At 39.8% G+C, this 25,347-nt stretch overlaps 1 protein-coding gene across 5 annotated transcripts in view; it reads right to left on the bottom strand.

The window, feature by feature from the left end:
* Nucleotides 1–218: 218 nt before the first annotated feature.
* TTBK2 (tau tubulin kinase 2) overlaps nt 219–25,347 on the bottom strand; it is a 137,522-nt gene continuing 112,393 nt past the window's right edge. For all 5 annotated transcript variants that reach the window (XM_070502898.1, XM_070502901.1, XM_070502906.1 and 2 more), the window contains 5 exons: nt 23,221–23,437; nt 19,990–20,201; nt 17,446–18,034; nt 5,160–6,433; nt 219–2,805 (listed from right to left, as the gene is read on the bottom strand). In XM_070502898.1, the coding sequence (XP_070358999.1) occupies nt 2,343–2,805; nt 5,160–6,433; nt 17,446–18,034; nt 19,990–20,201; nt 23,221–23,437 (2,755 nt within the window). In that variant the 3' untranslated portion in view covers nt 219–2,342. The remainder of the gene's footprint in view (nt 2,806–5,159; nt 6,434–17,445; nt 18,035–19,989; nt 20,202–23,220; nt 23,438–25,347) is intronic.

Below are 25,347 nucleotides of genomic sequence, written 5' to 3'. Positions count from 1 at the left end.
GAAAAAGAAGATAATTTCTTAATTATAGATTACTCTCCACCAGCCCCCTAAAAAAGTGAGGTGAAAGAGGTTAGATGGTCCTTTTTAAAAAAATCAATTTATGTTAGACCCATGATTATCATCCCAGTTTATCCATATTAACCATAAAGGACAGAATTATGTGATTAACATGACAAATTTTTGAACCGGTATTACAAGCATGTCCCAGTAATTTTTTTCCTCTATTAAAATCTTTCAAAAATGAAAATTAAATAACCTATCTTGGCTTGTTAAAGACTGCCAACCCTTGCATTATACACAAACACAAGGAAGGCAAGAAGAATCAAGTGTCACATGCCCAGAACATAGTTTCAGAAAATGAAGATAGGCAAGACCCAAGTGTACACGAGATACACAATAAAAGGAATTTTACCATCTGTGATCTTGAAATTCTCTTGAAATGGAGAATGAGAAAGAATGAGATTATCTAAGCATATGTTTCTCTATATATTATAAATATTTATAATATGATTTACCATGAAGACATGCAAGCAGTGTTACAGCAGCTCTGATACAGTATCATACAGCAGGGTCGGCCTTCCGACATTACAGTTGCTTTAGTTAAATGGCAGATATGTCTTATCTATTGCATTCCTCTGTAGTGCTTGAAACTGGAGAGAAATTAAGATTCCGCACTATGCTACATTTCTTACAGGAGACCGTATATGCCTCAATAGTGTTTTGAGGTTTTTTTTCTTTTTAAAGAGCTCAACACAGATAAAGAGAACGAGATAAGTTCAGTGCAGCTTCAGGGCAGCTTCGATGCAGCATTAGAATATGTTCACTTGGTGAGGAAATATATTTCTTTCTTTTTCTGTTTTCCAAGTCAACCATACTAGGTTTGGATTGACCAAACACAAGGTCAAAGAGAAAAAGCACAGATGTTTGCTAGAAGGCAGATTTCAACAGCAAGCAGACCAATTTGCCTGACCTCAATAAGGTCTTTACAACACAGAACACCTACAGAGTATAAAAGAGCCCATTTTAAAAGTCTAGTATAATTTAATTTTGCCTGATTCCTGTTAGCAGAAGAGTGAGATCAGAATAAATATGATCCTCCTTATAGTTTTATAAATTGACATTACATGGAAATCAGGTCAAGAAGCCCAAATATTCAAACTAAAGCACAGGAAAAGCAGGTAATAAAACATTAAAAGATAAATATTGAGCCTAAATTTATTTCCCCAGATATTCATTCCCTATTGGCTAAATGTATAAAATACAAAGTTTAAAGATTATAAGCCTCAACAATGAACCTAATTTCTTTCCATTTTTCTTTCTAAATTTCTAAAAGCAGGAAGTCACATTCCACAGCACTGTACTTCCCTGATGTCATCTTGGAGGTTGATATTAGAGACAGTCGCTACTTAGAAGACCTAAGGAAGCAAGGTCCACTCTGGTAAATTTTCCCTCCACAGAGGAACTAACACGGGGGAAGAGGGTTCTTCAGTCTGGAAGGGTATTACCCCACACCCTATCCCTCTCTCCCTAAAGCACTAAAGCCTGCAAAATAGCTCTCTTTAGACTTTTCCTTCCTTTACCTAAGTTTCATCAGTTATTTTTCACAATAAAAATATACTGAGTTAAGAACTGTTGCTCTAAAGAAAAATATTAGGGGACTAAAAAAAAAGTAACTGGATTTGAAAATCTCAGCATGTCCTGCTAAAAGCATATTAAAATGTATTGTTAAAAGAAGAGAGATTGGATCAGGCGAGAAACACTAACTTTAAAAAATGTGAAATCCAGGGAGGGTACTACGAATGAGACCAAGTAAAGGTGTGAACTCTCAATACACCAGGTAAACACACAAGCCAAGCATTTATGAGCATTGGCTCCCCAGCAACAGATTTCTTACATACTCTAATATCAGAGCAATTCTGACTCTCCAAGGTTGGGAAGTCTTGAATGAAAATATTAAAACAAGAAGTTTCACTTTTGCTATATAATCTTTGAGTAGACCCTTTAAAAAAGTACACCAAACCCCTTCAAATTCCATTCCACTTCCTGCCTTCAACTCTATTGTTTCAAAGGCTGCTGAAAACTGAGAGTTCATTTAGTTAGTTTCTCCCCCTTGGATTTTACTGGACTGTCCCTTCCTACACAGAGGCACTGATCCCAGTTCTGCTTGCTGCCTGCCTTAGGTAATTCCTTATCATCTACTTTGTCTTCTTATAAATAATTTATCATGTTACTTTCTTTTGAAGAGAAGATCAACAGTGATTTTTTAAATAGACAGTACAGGGACACACATGCATCATGTTCAGGAGGAAGATCTCACACCTTTCAGAGATGCAGCCCGGCTCCTATCTGCTGAGTTTACTGGCTGACTTACTCTTCCCTGGGGGCGCTTTAGTGCTGGCCGAGTGGTGGTGGAGGCTGCCGGATCCTTTCAGGCCGTTCTTGCTGGGTTTGCAATGCTCCTGCTGGCAGGACCTTCTGGAGGAGGAAGATCCTGAGTGGCTGGGAGGTGACTTGCTTCTCCCCAGATGTGGGGATGAACTCCTCTGGTCATGGTGGGGCCGTCCAGCCCTAGATGGTGAGGAACTAGACGTGCGAGGCAAAGAAGAGCTTCGCGGAGAGGCACTGGGACTCCTGCGAGGGACAACTGGGCTCTTGGGTGGTGTTTTTGGATTGTGAGGGGATCCTGGACTCTTGCAGTGAGTAGTGCTCCAGGGTTTCTGAGATCCATTTTGAAGAATCTGGGCCAGGCGGGAGAAAAGGTCTGAGTCGGAATTGCTACTCCCTAGGACTTTATATCTGCGGAGCCTTAAAAGAACAAAGAATTATTTTCATTTTAGTTGATTTCAAGTGTGCTTAGAAAGTCACAATGTCCCAAATCATAACATATATGATGTGAGTCAAAATCTGGAAATGCTTACAGGACACAGAGTTACTCTTTCACATACCAGCTGTATAACCCTGGACAAATTACTGACCCTCTCCTAGCTTTTAATGGGACTATAATCTGCCTCACAGGGTCACCAAGCAGCCACATGCAGGAACCCAAGTAAAGTCCTTGCTTGGATGTCTGCCATCCAGAAGCACTTAAGTGTTGCTGGTCCCCTTCTTCCTAGGGCATATGTGGTCTTCTAATTTTAGGATTAACTTAATGAAACATCTCTGGCATGTTAGCACAGGAGAGAAAGAGTAAACCATCTTGTTTAAGGCTCCTGGGACAGGAATTCTGCATACATACATACAAACATTAAACCCCACAATCTAAGTCTTCAACATGAACTGTACTCATGAAGAGCAGAAACTACAGATAAAAGTATATTTCAACCTCATAATAATATCCAAAAGAAAACAGTCGCTGGTTTCTCTGGGCCTTAGTTTCTGCCCAACAATAGCTGAGATTTGGGAGAGCTGGGTCCAGGGCCTGACTGCCCTCTCACTCGCAACAGAGCCTGGACCTCAGAATTCTAATCTGGAGAGTATTCATATGAATAGCAATGTCTTCTCTGCCCTAAATGTCTTTCTGTCTTGGCCTAAAACCCATTCAGTTAAAGAATTTAAACCCCACACTGCTGACATGCCACTCCTCATAAAGGAAGTGGGAGAAGAGATCCCAAGGTTGAATGAGCTCCTGCGGGATGCAGGGACATAAACAGCCATCACTGCCATTACGGGTCAGCAATAAGTTACTGATGTTTTTCCTCTGATTTTTCTCTCCTCCTGCTCCACCATCTACCTATTTTGACAAGTGACAAGAAACTCATTCTGGTTAAGCTTACCCTCATAGATCTTACAGTAAAATTTGAAGAATGAAATCAAATAATTCCTCTGTGCCAGGATCTAAGTGTATAATTTGAGTTCTCACTGAGTTCCTGGATGAGTTCCAGACTGGTCAGCTCTATAATAACTGGCACAATGCCACGTGCTTGGCTGGGTCACCAAGAGCTACTTTTAGGGGACATGTAAACTGCTAAATAATAAATGATACTTAAGATGTGTTTGTGGCAGTCCAAAGCAGCTCAAGCCGCAGATATACCATCTCTATTAATAACAGATGCCAAGTAGAAAAAAAGAGGGATGTGTGAATATTGTTCATGGAATCACCTTTTGAAAATGTCTCAGCTAAATGACTGCTGTTTACTCATCACCATTCTTCCTGTGGGAGTCCTGTCCCACGGGCACTGCAGATCCAACATTTAGTTACTCTTGAACCTGAAACCCTAGGGCAAGTCAAAACTAAACTTACTTTAGGTAAGGGCAACAAGTTCTGCTGGGTAATAAGACAGATATAATCTCATCTTAACACACTTCAGAAATCCTTATAACAGGTGGAGGCCTATTGTTATACTATCTAGAACAGGCTACAGTTTTCATGTAAATGTATTTTGATTTTCTCTTTGTTTTTGTTAAAAGACCATCCTTTTTCTCTTTCTTCTCCAAGGGTTTAGACTATTCAACTCTGAAAGTGAGTAATGGCTCCAAAGAAAGCACTCTTAATTGATTCATCACCTCCCAATATTTTACTTTCCGCTCTTCTTCAAAATATAATCACTTTATGGTCAACTACACATGAGAATATTTCAATAAACAAGTATACCATCCAGTAAATATTAAAGCAATATCTTTATTATATATGGTGGTATATATCAGCAGACCTAGGAAATCTCCTATAGGATTTAATTCATTCTACTCAGGTAAATAGCACTGTTACCAGAGCCCATTCATCAAATTATGGACACTAGTATTGTTCACTAGAATTTGACACCATAATGACATCTGTCATAAAGGGATTCTAACTAGACAAGGCTAGAAAATTTACTATCTAGTTAAAAGAGACTGGAAGAGATGTAACCTTTGTTGCATACTAATAAGCACTCTAGACATACACTACCTTATTTCACTTCCCAAGCCACAAGGCAAATGTCTTACCCATTTTACAGATGAGGAAACTGAGCTTCACACTGCTAGAAAGTGGGAGAGCTAAGAAATAACCTGGATTAACCTAATCCCTTCTACTATGCCGTGCCATAAGGCTTGGGAAAGGCAGAGAAAGAAGTAGATGATCAGAAGTAGGCAACAAAGAAATGAAACCACTGACACATTATAATCAAGCAGACACAGAAATAATGTTATACACTTAGCAGAGCGAGAGCACACAGCAGTACCTGGCTTCTACTCCAGGCCTCGTGGGTGGCTTTCCTGGTGGTGGCCGAGGCAAGAACTGAGATGAAGTTGAGCTATTGACTTGATCTGTGTTGACCCATGAAACTGGCCTTGGAATTTTGCTCTTTCTGGACTGGGAGATGATGGGTGACAGAAAGCTGTCTTCAGCTGACCTGCTCAGATGCGAGTCTACAGCCAGTCTTGAAAAGGGAGTGAAGACTTCCTCCTCAGAAAAGGGAGGAGGAACGGTGGCTAGTCTCTCCTCTAGCAATTTATCAGAGGCACTTGAGAGGTCCCCAAGGAAAGACTTGAGTTGCCTTTTTTCCACCAGAAGCTTGACTAGGTCTGGCTGGTAAGCTTTCTTTTGGAGGAGCTTTTCTTTTGCAGAGACTGGAGAGGATGATTCAAAAGTTAAGTCTATCTCTTGTGCCAAAACAGGGATTCGACTGTGTCTGGTTACAAAGGATGACCTAACCACATCTTTCCTGGATGGGGGACAAGGTTCACTCTCTGAAACACAAGGAAATAGTTCTCCATTTCTATGGACAATTTTCTCTCTCTTACTCTCTTGGTGCAAAAAAGTAGAAAGGTCTCCTTGATGACCTGGCAAGTCTTCACTCTTAATGTCATCATCCTTAGATAACTTACTTTTTTGCATTGCTGCCACCTGGCCTATGTGTCCTTCAACATGTGGGTCAATGACTCGTGGAGAAATTTCTGAAGTTCTAACTGCTAGAAGCTTCATTATCTCATGATTTTTGTCTTGATTTGGCACCACACTGAAAGTCTGTGTCTTTGTCACATCAAAAGGTTCAGTAGGAGCTGAGTGGTCCCTTTCCATAGGTACTAAGTCTCCTGGCAGAGAGGAGATCTCCATATAATGCTGCCCTTTACTTAACTTTGCATCCTCATTCTCTGAGCCTAGAAGAGTGCTCTTCCCTTCAGTTTCCACAGGGAGACTCTCACACTCTCTCACAGCCAGTCTGTTATGGTCAGGAATGTCTTTCGGTCCCAGGTCTTGGGATCTGCCACACTCTCTAACATTGGGTAACATGTCATGACCAATATGATCGATCTGAAGCCCAAAGTCCGTTCTGCTTCCTCCACTAGGAGGTTCGCCTTCTGTCACAACCAAGCCAGAGAAGTTCTCCCTTGGAGAGTAGAGTTCCACAGTGGGCTCCACAGGCTGAAGGTCTTTCTTCTCTGGCTGCTGACCATAGTGAAAGCTTCCTGAGGTCGACTGTGTAGATGCCACAGAAGGTCTAGGAATTGTAATCTGGAGAGAGAAGAGAAAAAAGTTAAAATGTAATAATGTGGAACATAAACGAAGATGCATGATTTGAGACTTAACACTTCAAATCCTAATTTATAAAAGCAACACAGAGGTTGACCAGATCTGCTCAACTCATACTTAAAATGAACAATTCTGAATAAAAGTGCGTGACATTCAAGTTCCCCGACTCAGGAACTGCACAGGACAGTCTCCCTCCAGGTTCTCTCTGCTCTGGAAGACTGGCTTCTACAGACTGACTCTCCAGGCGCCCCTGCCTTCTGATTTCCGGCTGGGTCTGCCCAAGGGGCAGCACTAACGCAGAATCAGAGCGGGAGGAGGGAAAGGTCTGGGTATTCACTCTCTCTGCTTCCTCCCCGAGGGACTGCAGCTTTGGTGGTGGTTACATTCTACCACTCCTGGCCATGGCTCCTGTCGCATGGTCCCTCGTTCACAGATATGACTCTCACCAGCTTCTGCTAACAGCCCCTCTTCCTTCTCCCTCAGGACTCAGTATAGGAATGGCTCCCTCTATTTCTGGTCCTTTTGGCTTTTTTAACTACTCACACATCTGTAAAAAGTTTCTTTCATTAAATTCTCTCCAAGTCCCTTTGAGTGTGCCAGCTATTTCCTAGCAGAATCTAGATATAGGATTATAGGAAAAAAAGTATTGGCAAATTATCCTAAGTTAAAAAACTCGAAATTTACATGGATTTTGTTGCTTCCCATAAATTCTATCAATCAAACAATGTTAGGAATATTATATCTTCCTATAAGCAAAGACATACAAAGATGTTTACTAATGTTTCATATCTTCTCTAATTTTTTAAGGTCAAGCCTATGATAAATGAAATTCTACCATTCTTCCACTGAGGTTATTTCAATTCTATAGCTAATAAGATTCAATAGCTAATAAGAATGTCCTTTCTTAAGACACCTAAAGTTTCTACATCTTCACATTTGTTACAAGTCACATGTAAGGAAGCAGAAAATGTCAACCACGTAAACCAGTAAGGAAAAAACCCTTTTTGAGAAATCAAATCACTTAATGAAGCCCACTAAATTCTAGGAAAACTATGGAAATTGGTCAGAATTCAAAGCAAAATAAATTTGGAGCTGTCATGGCAGATTTTGCTTAGACTCCATTTTTAGTCCAAAGACACTAAGAAACTGGTATGGTTCCAGAGTCAGATAAGTTGTTTAGATCTGTTTCTCTGTGTCAGAAACACAGTTAGGTTCAAGGACATGTAAAGCTTGTCCTAAGTCCAACCCATGGAGAAAATACTTCACTAATGTCCTGGAATAGCTCCTGAATAGAACCAGTGTCCTGAGGTTAATCGAAGGCAGGCTGTTTGGGTTCAAACCTGAATTCTTACCATAAATCCAAACCTATAATGACCTTGGGGAAGAGGCAGTAAAGCCTATTGGTGCTGTTGCCCTTTAGGAAGTCACCTCATACGTGTATCTCTCTTTCATTATTCTAAAATGTATTCAGGCAGATGGCAATTTTCTGATACATTTTTAAAATGATATTGAAACTTAAAATTTATAGTTATTTACTCTTCAAAATTTATTTATTTATTTATTTGTTGAGGAAGATTAGCCCTAACTGCTGCCAATCCTCCTCTTTTTTTCTGAGGAAGACTGGTCCTGAGCTAACATCGTGCCCATCTTACTCTACTTTATATGTGGGACGTCTACCACAGCATGGCTTTTGCCAAGCGGCACCATGTCCGCACCCGGGATCCGAACCAGTGAACCCTGGGCCACCAAAGTGGAACGTGCACACTTAACTGCTGCGCCACCAGGCCAGCCCACTTTTTTTTTTTTTTAAAGACTGGCACCTGAGCTAACAACTGTTGTCAATCTTCTTTTATTTTTTCGCTTTTTCTCCCCAAATCCCCCCAATATATAGTTGTATATTTTAGTTGTGGGTCCTTCTAGTTGTGGTATGTGGGATGCTGCCTCAGCATGGCTTGATGAGCAGTGCCATGTCTGCGCCCATGATCCGAACTGGCAAAACCCTGGGCCACCGAAACTGAGTGAGTGAACTTAACCACTCAGGCACGGGGCCAGCCCCAAAATTTACTTCTTTTTTTTTTTTTTTTTTTTAAGATTTTATTTTTTCCTTTTTCTCCCCAAAGCCCCCCAGTACATAGTTGTATATTTCTCGTTGTGGGTTCCTCTAGTTGTGGTATGTGGGACGCTGCCTCAGCGTGGTTTGATGAGCAGTGCCATGTCCGCGCCCAGGATTCGAACCAACGAAACACTGGGCCGCCTGCAGCGGAGCGCGCGAACCTAACCACTCGGCCACGGGGCCAGCCCCCCAAAATTTACTTCTTAAAACCCAAGAGTGACGGTGGTAAGAAAAGCAGATGTGAAATTATATTAAATACCAAATAACAAGGGAGGTAACTATACCTATATTCAAAATAAACCAAAAGTCACTTCATTACTATATGCAATTCCAAGTACATCAGCCAAAATGAACTCAGCAGAGTTTACAAAAATAACACTCTACTGGTCTTCTGAGATGGAAGCTAGGGAATCAATGCACTTCTGAGCTTACTCATTGTAGATTCGGGATAGAAATGTAGGTGTGGGGCCGGCCTAGTGGCACAGTGGTTAAGAGCGCACGTTCCGCTTCGGTGGCCTGGGGTTCACCAGTTCGGATCCCAGCATGGCACCGCTTGGCAAAAGCCATGCTGTGGTAGGCATCCCACATATAAAGTAGAGGAAGATGGGCACGGATATTAGCTCAGGGCCAGTCTTCCTCAGTGAAAAGAGGAGGATTGCCAGCAGTTAGCTCAGGGCTAATCTTCCTCAAAAAAAAAAAAAAGGAAAGAAATGTAGGTATATGTGTGATATTGTATATAGAAAACATATATGAACCACCAGACAGAATTTATTTTCTTGAAAAACTTCTGAGTAATTATGATAAACTGTGCATAAATTACTGTCATATAATATTTCCAAAGCACTTTAAATTTATAAAATATTCCTAAAATCATTTTTACTAATTCCATTTCATAGCTGCCTGGTACTATTATTAACATAAATTTCACAAACGAGGAAAAACACGGTCAAAAAAAGTCAGGGACAGGACTTCAGGACTTTGGAAGTCATGCACAGCATAGCACAGCCTACTGATAGGCACTACACACTCTCGAATGAAGTCTGGGAAACCGAGTCTGCAAAAACATTATCTCACGAGAAAAAAGGAGAAAAACCAAAAATCAATAGCTGAATACTGAGAAGAAAAAGCTAATTCGAAGTACAGCTGAAAATAGCTTTCTTAACCTTAGACTATAAAGACACAAAAGTAATTCCCATACTTGGGACACTCTACAAATAAACTAAATTAATGATCTGCCAGTAAGCCATACGTATCTTTTACATCTTTTTTTTTTTTTTGGTGAGGAAGACTGGCCTTGAGCTAATATCCACTGCACATCTTACTCTTTTTGCTTGAGGAAGACTGTCCCTGAGCTAATATCTGTCCCAATCTTCCTCTATTTTGTTTGTGGGATGCCACCACAGAGTGGCTTGATGAATAGTGTGTAAGTCCACGCCTGGGATCCAAACCTGCGAACTCCGGGCTGCCGAAGCAGAGCGTGCAGACTTAACCACTACATCACTGGGCCAGCCCCCATCTTTTACACCTTTAATTTCTATAATTTACAAACATTTCATCAAGGCATGAATTCAGTCATTTCCTTTCTTCTATTCTCTAATTGTGTCAGGTGCACCTCTCTACAGAATTAGAAACTGATCTCGATATTTTCCATTTCTTTCATATTTTGTTATTTTTATGAATGCCTAGTACTAAGTTTGACTAACATCAGTCTCACTACTTTCTAGTTCAGATAAAGTAGCCTCATTATTTTATAGTTACCCCACGTTTAGAACTGGTCACATAGCAAGAGACAAACTGCAAACCAACTATTATTTGCATTTTAACTTACAAATTATTGTTTTACTTTTCTTTCATTCAAAGATAGTAATGCTATTGAGATAATAAAAATTTTGGGAAATTCAACATTTATACCAAATAGCCTCTTTTCCAAATGAAAGGTATGTGATATACAAAATATCTGTAACTCATTTTAGTTTTTTGACAAATAATTTAGAAGACATATAGGTAATACAATAATTTATTAGTTCTTATTATAGCCAAGAATAACTAACTGAGTTATAGGAACAAATTCCCAGCCTATTACAAAAACTAAATTCTGGGGCCGGCCCCGTGGCTGAGTGGGTAGGTTCATGCACTCTGCTTTGGCGGCCCGGGGTTTTGCCAGTTTGGATCCTGGGTACGGACCTAGGACCGCTCATCAAGCCATGCTTAGGCAGCATCCCACATGGCCCAACCAGAAGGACCCACAACTAAAATATACAACTATGTATTGGGGGGCTTTGGGGAGAAGGAAAAAATAAAACATTAAAAAACACCACCACCAACAACAAAAACCTAATTCTAACCATTCGAATTTCTTTGGGCCAAATTCCACTATAGACTTCTTTTTTTAAAAGCATCTTTAATAAAGAAACACATGGATAAAGAGAACAGATTAGTGGCTACCAGAGGGGAAGGGGGTGTGAGGAGGGCAAAAGGGGTAGAGGGGCACGTATGTATGGTGACGGATAAAAACTACACTATGGTGGTGAACATGATGCAGTCTATAGAGAAACTGATATATAATAATGTACACCTGAAATTACACAATGTTATAAACCAATATGACTTCAATAAAATTTTTTTAATTTTTAGATTGGCACCTGAGCTAACAGCTGTTGCCAATCTTCTTTTCTTCTTTTTGCTTTTTCTCACCAAATCCCCCCAGTACATAGTTGTAAATTTTTTAGTTGTGGGTCCTTCCAGTTGTGGCATGTGGGATGCCATCTCAGCATGGCTTGATGAGTGGTGCCACGTCCATGCCCAGGATCTGAACCAGCAAAACCCTGGGCCACCGAAGCGGAGCTCATGACCTTAACCACTTGGCCGTGGGGCCAGCCCCGACTTCAATAAAAATTTTCAAAAGCATCTTTATATAATACTTTGTACAAGTGTTGAAAACTATGAATAAAACTAAAACAGTATTATTGACCCACGTTTTTATGTACCAAGTTTTTCCTTCTATACAGAGAGTACACAGCAGTGGTAACATTTGAATATTAAGAGCCATACATGCTAAGGGAATTTCCACTCTCTCACTCTTTAACCCTCTATTACTGTGACCGCACTTACATCGGTTCCTTTTGCTGAAGATACTGTTTTATTGTGCTTTGGCTTATGTGGATGGATATGGGGGCTGGCAGGGGTGAGGAATGGCAGTCTTTGCTACAGAGGTGGGTAAAACTGAAAGCCTGAAGCCTCAAGATCTAAGTAAATGAAAAGTAAAAGCTAGGGCCGGCCCCACGGCTGAGTGGTTAACAATAAACGTGGACTACACTAGTGAAAGAATCAACCACTGGATGCCTGGGTTCCCTCCATGAAGCCTCTCCCAAGGGACAGTCCAGTCCGTGGATTAGCACTTGACAATGGGCTGTTTTTACTTCCCATCAGTCCATCCAATCTCTGGTCTTTTCTGACTGTTCATAGATTGAATTATACCATCATATATAATTCCAGGGATGTACTCTCATAGAAACAAAACTTTTCTATAATTATAATAACCAATTTTCCAGATCAAAAATAAGAATCATGGTCAGATAGAGGACATATGGCAGCTCCCCAGTCAATGTACACACATTCAACTCTCTGCAAAATCCATTTCAAGGGGCTGGCCCCGTGGCCGAGTGGTTAAGTTTGTGTGCTCTGCTTCGGCGGCCCAGGATTTCGCTGGTTCAGATCCTGGGTGTGGACATGGCACCACTCATTAGGCCATGCTGAGGCGGCGTTCCACATGCCACAACTAGAAGGACCCACAACTAAAATATACAACTGTGTACCGGGGGACTTTGGGGAGAAAAAGGAAAAATAAAATCTTTTAAAAAGAAATCCGTTTCAAGAAGTTAACCAGGTTGCAATCAATCCAAAAAGTCTTTCCCTTTTCTCATTATTAAGGCATACATGTATTAATACATTACATGGATCACTCCTTTTTCAATGGAGGCTCTGAGTAACTCCATGAGCTTTCATACAGTCACCCTGAGCTGTCAGAAGGGCTCCAGATATTCAGTGGGACACATCTCACTGGGAAAGCCACATGAAGCTACTATCTCAAATAAGCTGTGCCACTCAAGTTTTCACCGCAATTTTCACAGTTCCAGCTCTCATCATATTTGCTTGGACTAATGCCAAAGCCTCCTCACTGGCTGCTGCCCGGACCTGTTCTCCCCTACATGCCTCCCAAAGAGCTATTACTCCCCTCCCTCAATCTTGGCACAGTGTCTTTTCCCACAGCCCACACATCTCAGCATGGCAGGCAAAGGCACTTTATCGCCTTACTGTTTGCAGCCTGTCTTTGGCCTCTCTCCTTTGCCCTAACATTCTGCATCACTTATTTAAATTCTCTGCACTCTGGTGGTTCAAGCCTCTGTGCCTTTGCACATGCTGTGTTCTTTACCTGACACCCCTGCATCTAGCAAACTTACTCATCCTTCAAAGTCCTCTTATTTTGAAGTGCTCCTTAACCTTCCCAGAAAGATTTTTAATTTTTCTTTCCTCCCCAGTTATGAAAGTAATGTATCTTCACCACGGGGAAAAAAATTAGAAAATAAAGAAAAGTTCAGAAAATAAAAACACCCAATATCGCACTCCTCAGTCCTAGGCAGTTTTATCTGTATCCTGATTTGTGTACACAGCTCCACATCATGCTTTCACGATCACTTCATGCTTTCAAGGTAACTGTTTAGATGAGCCCTTCACTGCCAACCTGACAGGTTGGTGTAAACTGTTCATCCCTGAGATACAGCATAAAGCCTGGAACTAGGCAGACACTTAACAGAACTGAAGGAAGAAAAGCAATAGAATTAAGACAATGCGATCAACCGGTGATCTGAATTTTGGAATACTGGTGTTAGTACTCCTGTAAATACAGACAGAGGAATTGTCTTAATAGATGCTGACTAACAGGCAAACTACAAAAAAATTACGTGACTCTGTCTCTTTGTCCTGCTCCCTCTATGTACTATATTTTAACCCCCTTTCTTCTTCTCAATCGCTAAGAAACAAGTCAGTGAGGAAAGTTCTTGAGTATGTTGACAGTCCCCTCGTGTGAGGAACAGAAGGCTGGGATGAGTGACAGAACACAGCCTAGTCTACCAGCCATCTGACTCTTTGCAGATCACCTACTGTCCTGGGGCTTGGGGCCATCAGTGCCAAAAGGGGCAACAATATTCCCTCTGCTCGCTCCATAGAGCTGCTGTTAGGATCAAATACGGAAGTATTCCATAGAACATAAATGTAAGATAATATGGTAGCCAGTCTCTAAGATGCCCCCAATGACCTTTGCCCTCTGGTATTCATGCCCTTGTATAGTTCCTCCCACACTATAGCAGGGTTGGTCTGTGTGACCAATAAAATATGGCAGAAGTGATGGTACGCCCCTTCTGAGATTAGGTTATAAAAGACTGTGGCTTCTATCTTGGTGGAGGTGTGTTCTCTCTACCACCTCCCTTCCCATCTGTCTCTTTCTCTCCTCACTCACTGGGAAAGCCAGTTGCCATGTCAAGTACGGAAAGGCCCACACGGTGAGGATGAAGACTCTGGCCAACAGCCAGTGGGAAACTGAAGCCTGCCAACAGCCACTGAGTGAGTTTAGACAGAGATCTTTCCATCTCAAACCTTATGATGATTTCACCCTGGCTGCCAGTTTGACAGCAACCTCTTGAAGACCCTGAGCCAGAACCATCAGACTAAGCCACTGCTGCATTCCTAACCCTCAGAAACAGTGTGAAATAATAACTGTTTGTTGTTTAAAGCTGCTAAATTTGGGGTAATTCGTTACAGAGGAATAGGTAACATATAGGTGGTATTATTATCTCCCAGTCACACACACTGTTTCCAAAGGTAATACTAAAATGTAGCATTGGCTTTCTAAAGGACCATCTAGAACCAAGAGATCACTTGGTACAATTTGCCATGATATTCTGTAAGGAACAACCCTTCCATTTCTATGTTACTGTTCAAGTCCAACCCTTCCCCTATCAACAGTGATTACCCAACGTCACATAAAACTGGTCACATTCTTTCCTGCAGTTAGTACCATTCTGGACCAATAGTTAGACCTCTTTGGAAGCAGTTCAAGTTATTTTAATTTCTTTTTCTTCTCTGTACTTGTTCATTTATGTCAGCTTACTTCTGTCTCTCTATTTGCTAATCAAAACATAATTTAATATTTCTCCTATAAGACAAGCTTGGTCTTATTTTACTCTCTCTAAGTCCATGTTGTCCAGCATCTTTTTAGAAATGACTGATAGTGGGCCGATTTCATTACTGTTTACTCTTGGGAAAAATCTAACTTCCAAAAATAACCCCAAACCAATTTCTTTGCAGTCTAGAAATTTATCCATCTTTCAAAATAGATTATCTAAAAAAATTATACATGCTCTTTACTAATCAATGGTTTCACGTATATGGATAAAGGAAACACTGAAGGCTCACAAATACGCACTAGGAACTAAAAAGTGCTGAAGTTCTCATCAGTTAATTTAACATGCCAACCGTATTTGTAAGACAGATAAACTTCTGCTTTGCCTATGTTTATGGTTCCTACATATTTTCAGATATCAGTACATTTTCCCTTCATATGATCATAAAAAAGAAACAAGCCTGAGTGGAAAAGATACAAACTAAGAAACTGTTTCCTATCAGAATATGTCTTAAGTTGAAATATTCAGATAGAACGGTAATATGGTTTATCATATCATTCAAGCTACAGCATATAATCAGAGCTGCAAGAGATGTGGAGAGACTAACTGGCAGTCCTCTCTATTTAATGTATGTGCAGTAAGTCAGGGAGCTAATAACATCTGCTTTCCAAAAGTAAACTCTGGATTTAGGCCTCAAGAAGAGACTCAAGAGAAATCTATTTTTATCCCAAGCCCCTAAAATGAAGGAAATGGTTACTTAAACTTAGACATGAGAATACCAGTGACATGTCTTTTAGAGACTTTCAGTTAAGAAAAACATTTTTATTTCAAAATGTCTGAAAATAAAGTCAAACTTATCAAATATACGAATATAAGTCTTTCAACAACTTGATGGGGAAAATGTTGCAGACAGTGTAAGAGAACCATGAAAATAATCTTTGTGGATAGGACAGTATTGATGGAAGAAGGCAAAAGATACTAGGAGAAATGGAGCCAAGCCTTAGAAAGCCTTTATGAATACTAGATGCTATTGGAAAAATGCTTGAACAACAGTGAGTACATAGCATAACAGTCAAAGAAAAGAAGAAACTAAATCTGGGGGCCGACCCAGTGGCGCAGCAGTCAGGTGCACACGTTCCACTTTGGCAGCCCAGGGTTTGCCAGTTTGGATCCCAGGTGCAGACATGGCACCGCTTGGCACACCATGCTGTGGCAGGCGTCCCACATATAAAGTAGAGGAAGATGGGCATGGATGTCAGCTCAGGGTCAATCTTGCTCAGCACAAAGAGGAGGATTGGCGGCAAATATTAGCTCAGGGCTAATCTTCCTCAAAAAAAAAAAAAAGAAACTGAATCTTGGAAGGTGGAAAGAGGGAATAGATGGAAAGAGAAAAGGTGAGGTGAAAAAAGGGATACAGGGAAGGGAGGGATGTGGTAGGACCTGCCTCTAGCCCACACAGGACCTCTGTACAAGTTTGGAAAAGGATGCTCTCAAAGAGGAAACAGTCCCGCACAAAGATGCACAGTTTGGCTAACAAAGTTTGGGCTAGATTTCAGCTCTAACTTGTTCCTTTGGCTAAGCCACTTTATGCAGTGAACAACCTGTATAACTGTACAAAGCAGTCTTGGGAAAGAAGGAAAGATCAACTAACTCTAATAAGAAAGAGGCAGGCATTTATTTTCTTATTTTGAAGTGCAGGTAAACTCCTACAGAGCTGTACACAAATTTTATCATCTTTTGTCACCGTTTTACACCTGCATGAAGAATTGTGTTCCAATAGAAAACATTTCAGCTTGGGTAACAACGTTCCTGTTGAGTTGGAAGAGGCTGCCAGGTGATTATGGAATTTCAGGAAACCTGGTGCTCCCACCACAAAGGACACGTGTGCTAGTGCCCGGGATTTGTGTACGCAGTTCCTTACTGCCTCCATATCTGGCTTTTCTGGGGCTCCTGCTACTCACACAGTCACAGAGGGCACTGTTGCTTACTGATAACAAGAGAGTAACAGGTGTCTGTAGCTGAATGCCCAAACTGAGAGTAAACAGAGAGTTTCCTCAAAATGTTCCTTTGCAGAAGACCTGTATTACAACTGCCTTCAGCCGCTTGTTAAAACGCAGATTCCTGGGCTCACTCCATCCCAACCTACTGAAGCAGAAATTCCAGAAGTGAGGCTAGAACTCTATATTTTAAACAACAGACGTCAAAGCTAGAAAACTATTGTTTAAGAGGAATGTAAAACACGCGAAATTTCCAGGTGGAGGTTATAAAAAAGAAAGAAAAAAATAATTAGGCCAAGCAACAGTGTACAGTATAAAGAATAAACCGTGAATGGTTAAATATATTCTTTCCTTCCCATATTTATAATGTAGAGATACAAAATCTCTAGAATTATAAATTTTAAAAAATCATATATATACACACACACACAGATGGATAGTTCTTGTGGTCTAATAATAAATGTTATTCTGAAATTAGGTTATAATGACATTTTGTATACTGAGTTGCTATCCTGACAGGAAATCTCACTCTGAGAAATTTCGTATTGGAAGACTGACTGTAGAACTTAGTCCAGACATCACTCCCTATACCCATTTGCCAAACTTAGGCTTCCGCTAAACAATCTTAGTTGACCAACTGTTGGTCCTTTCTTAACAGCACCTTGAGTGGACAAGAGAGAAAAATGACAGGAACAAATCTCTTACCGCTGTAAGGGGTCCTTCTGCTTGAGCCTCCATTGGACTTGTGGGTGTCACCGCAATAAACTGACTAGCAGCTCCCGCCTGGAGTTCTAGCCTGTCCGTATATTGTTCTGAAGCAGCAGTGGCAGGGCACTCCCCAGAAAGTGCTAAGATCACACCTGAGGTTTCCTTCTTTAAATGATTGTTTTCTGCCCAAGGACCCAATCGGAGCTTTTCATCTTGAGGCGATTCCTCCAGAACTTGAAGTACTTCAGGCTCCTCATCAGAAGGGCTTCCAGTCGTTTTACAGCCTAAAGCCTCATTTGTCCTAAAATCCCGAAGGTCCTGCTCCTTGTCCACAATCACCCATTCTTTGGAATCAACCTCCTGCTTGCAGGAGCTCAGATTAACAGCTATAAATCCATTGCTGCCAACGCCATCTGCCTGCTCAGCGGTGTTGGCAGAGGCAGGCTTGGAAGCATCTGGAAGATATTCCTCATCAAAGTGCCAGATGTGGTCAGTGCGAGACACAGCAGGAACACAAGGCTTATGAAGCAGAGCAGGGAGAATAGATTCCTTTCCTGCACTGGAATCTTTCTGCATTTTCTCCAGGCTTAAGAAAACAGAGAAAAATTACTCAACTGTCCTGGGAAATATTTATTACATGACCCATCAGCTCTATACAGAAGCAATATTCACACAGAGATGAGAGAAAAAATTCGAATAAAGCATAAGAAAAGTTTCACAGGTTGATAATGCCCTTCTCAACCTGTCAGGATCCTGCTTTGGAAAATGGAGCCCACAGGAGAAAGACAGCTCTCCTGCTGCAGGGTGGGAGAGAAGCCTAAGTGGGCTGACCGCAGGATCCATCTCACCTCTGCTCTGCCAACTGAGTCCCACTGCCCTCTGCTCTCTGAAGGACTCAGGGACAACTTACCCAATGGGCTTTTGCCTCACCAGAAGCCCTACAAAAGGAAATGAAGAAGCTGGTGTACAGAAGGCAAATACTTTCTGTGTTTGTTTTGTCTTCAGAGATGTATGTAAATGCATACTCCTTCAAGTAAACTCTTCCAAAGGCAGAGCTTTTGAGAAGAGAAGGTACTCTACCTGTTCAACCAGGCCCAGGCCTATGCACACAGAGCTTTACACGTGGTGGGGGCGGGGGGAGGATGATGGTGTTTTTGGGGAAGCTTCAGGGTATATTTTCAGTTGTGTTGGATTAAAATGCAGTTGACATTGTACACAAACCCCTCTGCTGGCTGAGGGGCAGGCAATAGTGTGATTGGTGGTATTTGGCTGCACTGGCTTCTGAGAACTAATCTCATCTGCATGAAGGCAGTTTAAGCAATAAACTTTTTCCTTAAGTTTGTAATTAGGTGCTTCTATTCCTTCAGCTGTTCCCTATTCATTCTAAGTTCTGGCTTGAGTTCATTTTCTTGGATTACTTCTGTTCTCAATACTGTTTTCTCTCTCAGCTCTTCCCTCAGCATAGACTCTTTTAGTTCCATTCTTTTTCTTTCGTTAGACTAATTCTTCACCAAACTAAGCTTTTATCCCTATTGCACTTTTATATTTATTCCAAGTCTTAGCCACAACTCAAAATGTTTAAACACTGCCCTAACCCTAGTCCACCCTTTTGATCATATCAGTGTGTAGACACAGCTTACCCCACATAGCCATGAGACTTGAATGATTACCATGTGAGGAAGAATACACATATATAGAGGAGTGTTTAAAATGGAAGCTAGACTGGACTAGGCCAGAAGGGGTTGCATTATCTTCAGACACAGTAACCACATGTTAGTCAAATACATGGTCCTTCCAACCTAGTACTTCACTGCCAACAGGAGCCACAGGAGATGTACATTGAAGGGTGTGACTGTTATTAAAGTGGCTCAGGTTTTAATATTACTGAAGCCTTCTATAATTCATAAATATATCTTAAATTCTTTTTTAAAGTTTCATTTCTGTCTTCTGTTATCAAAATTTGGAAATAATGGGCCTTATATCCATGAACTACAAATAGTCATTACCTATATATAGCTCTCTAAAGTTCCATCTTTCCTTTCTAGCTAGAATGGTAAACTTACTCATGTCTATTTTTCCTATAGCACCTACCCAAAGAAGGCTTCATTAAACTTAATCAAAGTGCCTGTCCCTTCTGTATAAATTACTTTTTTCCCTCCTTCCTGTACTCCCCTTGTTTTTGCCTAACGCCATCTTTACCATGCCCTATCCAATTCTACACTGTCTCTCCTCTATTCCAATAAAAGAGAAAATCACTTCAAAATGTTCATTTAACTTGTACCTGGTATTATGAAGCTACCAGCTTCCACTGCTCAGGTCCCAAAGCCAAAGGCTATACTACAGAACTTGTAACAGTATCAGAAGACAATTCACATTAAGAATCAGGATGATAATTAAAAACACGGATAAAGATCAGAGCTTAATCAAATCAGTGCTACAAAAATGCAAGTATTTCTTATTTGAAAGACTTTATGTAATAGATATAAATAACAACAATAATAGTATCTTAGCAGCTTTAAAAAAAGAAAAACTATTTTATACCAGATCTCAAGAAACTTGTCAGTATCTGGCTTTGGCTCCAGTGTCAGACGTTTTTCCAGCTCAAAGCTGTGGATGGAACGTAACTTTCGCACCAATGGCACATCTCTGTCTGGCTGAGTAATCTCTGAGCGAACACGAATTGGTGAACCAAGGCTTGGAGCATTCAGAATGCCATTTGGTTGACCATGGCTGTTCTCCTCTTCAGTAGCAGCCTAGACAAAATATAACAGAAAACCATGAAAACATTCCAGTTACTACATGTGGTAGGAATCATTGAAGTCTTTCAAAATAATATAAGCAACTGACTGGGATGTGTTTTCAGAAGATTATGATATTTGGGCTAGTTTACTTCATTACATGCTTGTCTATTAACTCTCTATTAGATGAGTTTTCTTAACTTATTCTCAATTTCAGTATTATTTGTTTTTTATATTTTTGGTACAAAGATAAACAGTCTAAAAATGTTTAACAACCGTGGCTTTTCATATTACGTCTAACTAGATGCCTGCAGGACCCCATTCCACTAAACTAAAACTAAAACCTAGAAAGGCCATTTTCTCTGAGACTTAAGTGGTCTCACAAGACTCTGGTAAGAGAGGCTGCCAAGCCTGAAGACCCAGTCTCATTCCCTCTCTAAAAAACAAACAAAAACAAGAGAACCTGGAGCTAGAACAATATGGAGCTGGGTAAAGCAGAAGGAGGCTGAGCATGAGGCAGCCCAGAGGGCTGGGGCTGCCTAAGGACAGATGCCTACAGCAGCACAGTTATCAGAGAAATTGTCTTACCCCAGGACTAGGGTGAGAGAGGGAAGTGTGGGATGTCTATTCTGATTAGAGATCTTCAAGGATTCCCAACTGTCTCAAATTGTGGCTGCACTCGGATTCCAAGCAGAAGCAGAAGACAGTCTTCGCTGAAAGAAGGCTTCCCCAATCCTCAACTTAGTCTACAGCACTCCCACCAATTATTAATTAATGAGTAAAACACTAAAGAGAGTCACACACATGAGAAGGCATACCACCATGACTAAGAGTCAGCAGAAATGATAATCATAATTAAAAAAAACACTACCAAAGACTTCAGCTATCAAACTTGTTCAGATACAGACTATATAACAGCTATGCAAAAATAGTTAAATAAATAAAGGTCATTATCACAAAGATCAACAAAGGATTCTTTGGAATTAACTGATGAATTTGATATTAAATATTCAACTAACAAGTTAAACAGCAAATTAGCCACAAAAGGCCAAAGTTATTAATTAGTGAACTAGAAGACACAGCAAAAGAAATTAACTAGAATGAAGCATAGAAAGATGAGAAGAAAAATATGGAAAAAGATATTAAGAGATGTGACAGAATAAAAAAGGCATAATATAGGTTTAATTGGAGTCCTAGAAAGAGAGAACGGAAAGAATGAAGAGGTGGCAATATTTAGGTAGAGAAGGGCTGTATATCTCCCAGAACTGATATAAAACTACGAATCAAAGATTCAGGAAACATAAGATATCCCAAGCAGGATAAACAAAAAGAAATATATGCCTAGACGAAGCACAGAACGCCAAGGACAAGGAAGGAAGCTAAAAAGTAGTTAGGGAGAGAGAATGGGGAGAACCATCATTTACCAAGAAAAAAAGAACAATTAGAATAACAACAGACTTCTGAACACCAATAACTGAAACAAGAAGAAAAATAACTGTCAATCGAAAACTCTGAATCCAGCATAAACTATCTTTAAAGATTGAGGCTGAAATAAATACATTTACAGCTAAGTTAAAATTGAAAGAGTCCTCTACCAAAAGACCTTAACTAAAGCAACTTCTAAAGGAAATAAATATTTCAGGAAGAAAGATGAGTCCAGGACTTCAAAAAATGCAAGAATATGGTAAACATCTTTGAAAAATACATATAAATATTATTTGCATAAAAGAACAATAACTAATAATCTAATTTGAGTAATTGTTTTTAAAATGAAGGAATTAAAAAATAGAAGAGAACTAAACAGAGAGTAATAGTGATAATGGGTGAAAGAGAGAAAACTAAAGTAATGAAGATCTATGTCAAGTGCCATTTCACTCTCTCACATACACAGACATATGGGCTGGCAACTGAGAATGTCACTAGAGACTTTTTACTTATAAGAACAGTTTGTTCCTGGTACCATAAAGACAGCCACAGGTGACATTACAAAAACCTGACACTGACTTCCTAACTCCTTTTCACTACTCATTCCTGATTACTATGAGTCCAGATAGGACTTACTCAACAGCCAGACCACAGTGCAGCCTACCATATCCATGAGAATGTTTTTGCAAATGACTCCCATGACTGAAGTACGTATGTTAATTTTTTAAATTATATAGTTTAACAGTATAGTATATATAGTCCAAAGATAGGCCAAGCTCCTCAGAAGTAATAGGAGATTCTTTTCAAGATATGGTTCCCGTTCATAAAGGATGACTAGCCAAACTTCTACCAATTACATTAAGAGGTATGAGCCCCAACATCTCATTTTACACCTATAAATTTAAATTTACACCTATAAATATAAATTTAACCTCGTTCCCAATTAAATCTTTATAAAAACATAGGAAGCACCAAAAGATAACTGATTTGTAATTCATTGCCCCTCCATCCCATTTATCTTCTTATCTTCTATGAAAATAGAAATGACAAGGAATAGTAAGATCAAAGAGAAATTTGGGGATAATCTGCCCCAAGATTACTAAAAATTAACCATTTATTCAGAAATCTGTATCTCTCTCCATACTTACAAATGGACCTACTTACAGTCCTAATGAAAAAATCATGTCATTTATTCAAGATCCACTCTCATGATCAGTTTGATGCTTTCCACTTCCAACCCTCATATCTCCACCTCCATTTGAGACACTTTTCAGAACAGGTACTTGTAGCTTCATTGGTCTGTACTAAATAAGGGGCCCAGAGTCTTAAAGATATCTCTTCTTTTATAGTCTCAGTATGTAGTTATTTTTTAAAAACACCTTCATCTTTTCCACAAAATACAAGATGAAGATTAATGTTTGATGTCCACACCTGAGTGTTATGGGCAAAATTAACCAAATACTGCTATTACAAATATATGACAAACTAGCAATACAATATTCTGTCTACTTCTCATTCAAAACTGAGAATCATGATACTTTGCTACAGCAATAGGAGAAAAATAATAAGCACACAGAAAGATATCATTTCCTATGCAAGAAATACACACCTTACAGATCCCAAGCTTTATCTTGTTCCTGTTGGCATCCATCTCTTCCCAGACATCCTTCTCCTGGGGACGAGGGTGTCCCAGAGATCCAGGTAATTTATCTGGTGACACACCCACAGGGATGCCATTCTCTCCATCACTAAGCTGTTCATCTGGAAACACTTCATCTGTATTTTCTCGAAGCAAGTCTCCTGGGATGGGAGTGGCATTGGCAATTCTAAAAATGAGGGGTAAAAAAAATGTAGAACTTAAAAACACCAGAATCAAAAATTACTATGAGATTATCCTACATTTTGTTTCTGGATTTAAATGATGAAGTCTACACATAATTAAGAGAGTAAAACAATACCAAACCAAAAACCTCAGAAACTTAAGCCATGCCAATTCTACAAAATAAAACTTCTACATTTTGATCAATAGAATTTTAAGGCTGACTTAAAAATACAAATCCAAATACAATAACTCACTGATTTAACAATCACCTTAAAAGTCAGAAACATTTGGTCTATTTTCCAAGAAGTCTTTGTCAATTTTAATATTTTCTATTCTTTACCCATTTTTCTTAAAGAATAACAAAAACTATAAACAGGAAAATGTTAAGTGTCATAATGATATAAGCAGGTATCAGATCAATCAGTTATATTTTTTTAACAGTGTGAAATGTGCATTTGCTTTTTCATTTAAAGACTTTTTACTAAGTATCTACTACATGCAAGGCCCTGGGGACATAAAGAAGAGAAAGGAAATTCTTGCCCTCCAGGCGAAACTAGAAATTCTGGAATTACACAGTTCATACAGTTCTGCATAAACTGACCAGGAATGAAATACTAATTGGCAGTCATCTATATATTTCTTTTAAAGTAATTTCATGAACTAGTTACATGGTTGGTCATCTCTCCTTTAGACTTCTGGTCCATGAGGGGCTTTTCCAGTTCTCAGTTATCACTCACTGAGTGACGAGACTCCTACCACCTCTAATGTTCTATAGCTCTTTTCTTTTCTTTTTTTTATAGCTCTACTCTTTACACTAGTTTGTTTTTTTTTAATATTGCTGACTGAACACAATATTTAGCACACAATGAAACCTTTTCTTAGACGTGATCTGAGTATCTAAAAGTTGTAAGAACAGTCTTCAGTAGATGATATTGACAGATGCAATTACTACAAGTGGTAAAATAGGCATCTTCTCAGTGAACCACTCTAAGGATAAGTTACACCCTGGCCCAGTTGTCATAACTATGCCCTGCTGTGAGAACAAAGATCAGTCATTTTTCAGGGACTTGTTTCCCCTGATCTGATGACCTTCACTACAACCTGTCCCAACAGGGGTCACCGCTGAAAGATGAACCTCTTTATCAACAGGTTAAAAGTATATAGTCTGGAAAAGCACTGATAATGGCTCCCTGGAAAAAACCTTACAGCCTTGTAAAGTAGTCCCTGTAGTTTTGATACTGGAAACATATTGAACAGGTAGTTTGGCCTAAAACAGTCCAAATGAAAGGATTTATTATAAAAGTAATTAAAGTTCACAAATAAATTGGCTACTAAAATATTTTTCAGATACAAGTTCAATATAATCTATTTACTGATGCAAGGAATTGCAACGGACACTAACATATATGCTACATGGTAATTCAAATGTTTATTGCAAGAAATTCCTCGATTCCAGAGGAAAGGGAATGGCAAAAGGATGAATATTTGAATTCAGGAAACTCAGTCTACTAGCCCTACATTCTTCCCCCCATTTTAATCACTCAGTGTCCTTCTAAATCCTTTTTTCTCTATGTCTAGCTGCTTTTCTAATTCTTTCCAACTACCCCAATTCCTTGGCATTTCCTTCTTCTACTCCTCAGGAAACAAATCACACCTCCATCTGTGAAAGTGCCTCCATTTTCACTCTATCCTAGTTTCCCTCTTGCCCCTTATGCTTCAGTATAATACCACACACTTCAAGGAACCCTTCCATCTTCTCTACACAGGCTCTCTTCCACATGACTCAGGCTCCTCTCTGCCTTTATTCCCCATTTTTACTCCCTACATAATTATTATTTTCTTCCTTCTCTTATAAATCTGATCCAAATCTGGAGCCTTGAGATATGGAAAGAAAGAATTCCTTCCTAGGAAAAT

Source organism: Equus asinus, chromosome 2 (assembly GCF_041296235.1).
Source record: "Equus asinus isolate D_3611 breed Donkey chromosome 2, EquAss-T2T_v2, whole genome shotgun sequence".
Taxonomy (NCBI): Eukaryota; Metazoa; Chordata; class Mammalia; order Perissodactyla; family Equidae; genus Equus; species Equus asinus.
Note: the sequence above shows the minus strand (reverse complement) of the source record. Positions and strands in the feature narration are given on the sequence as shown.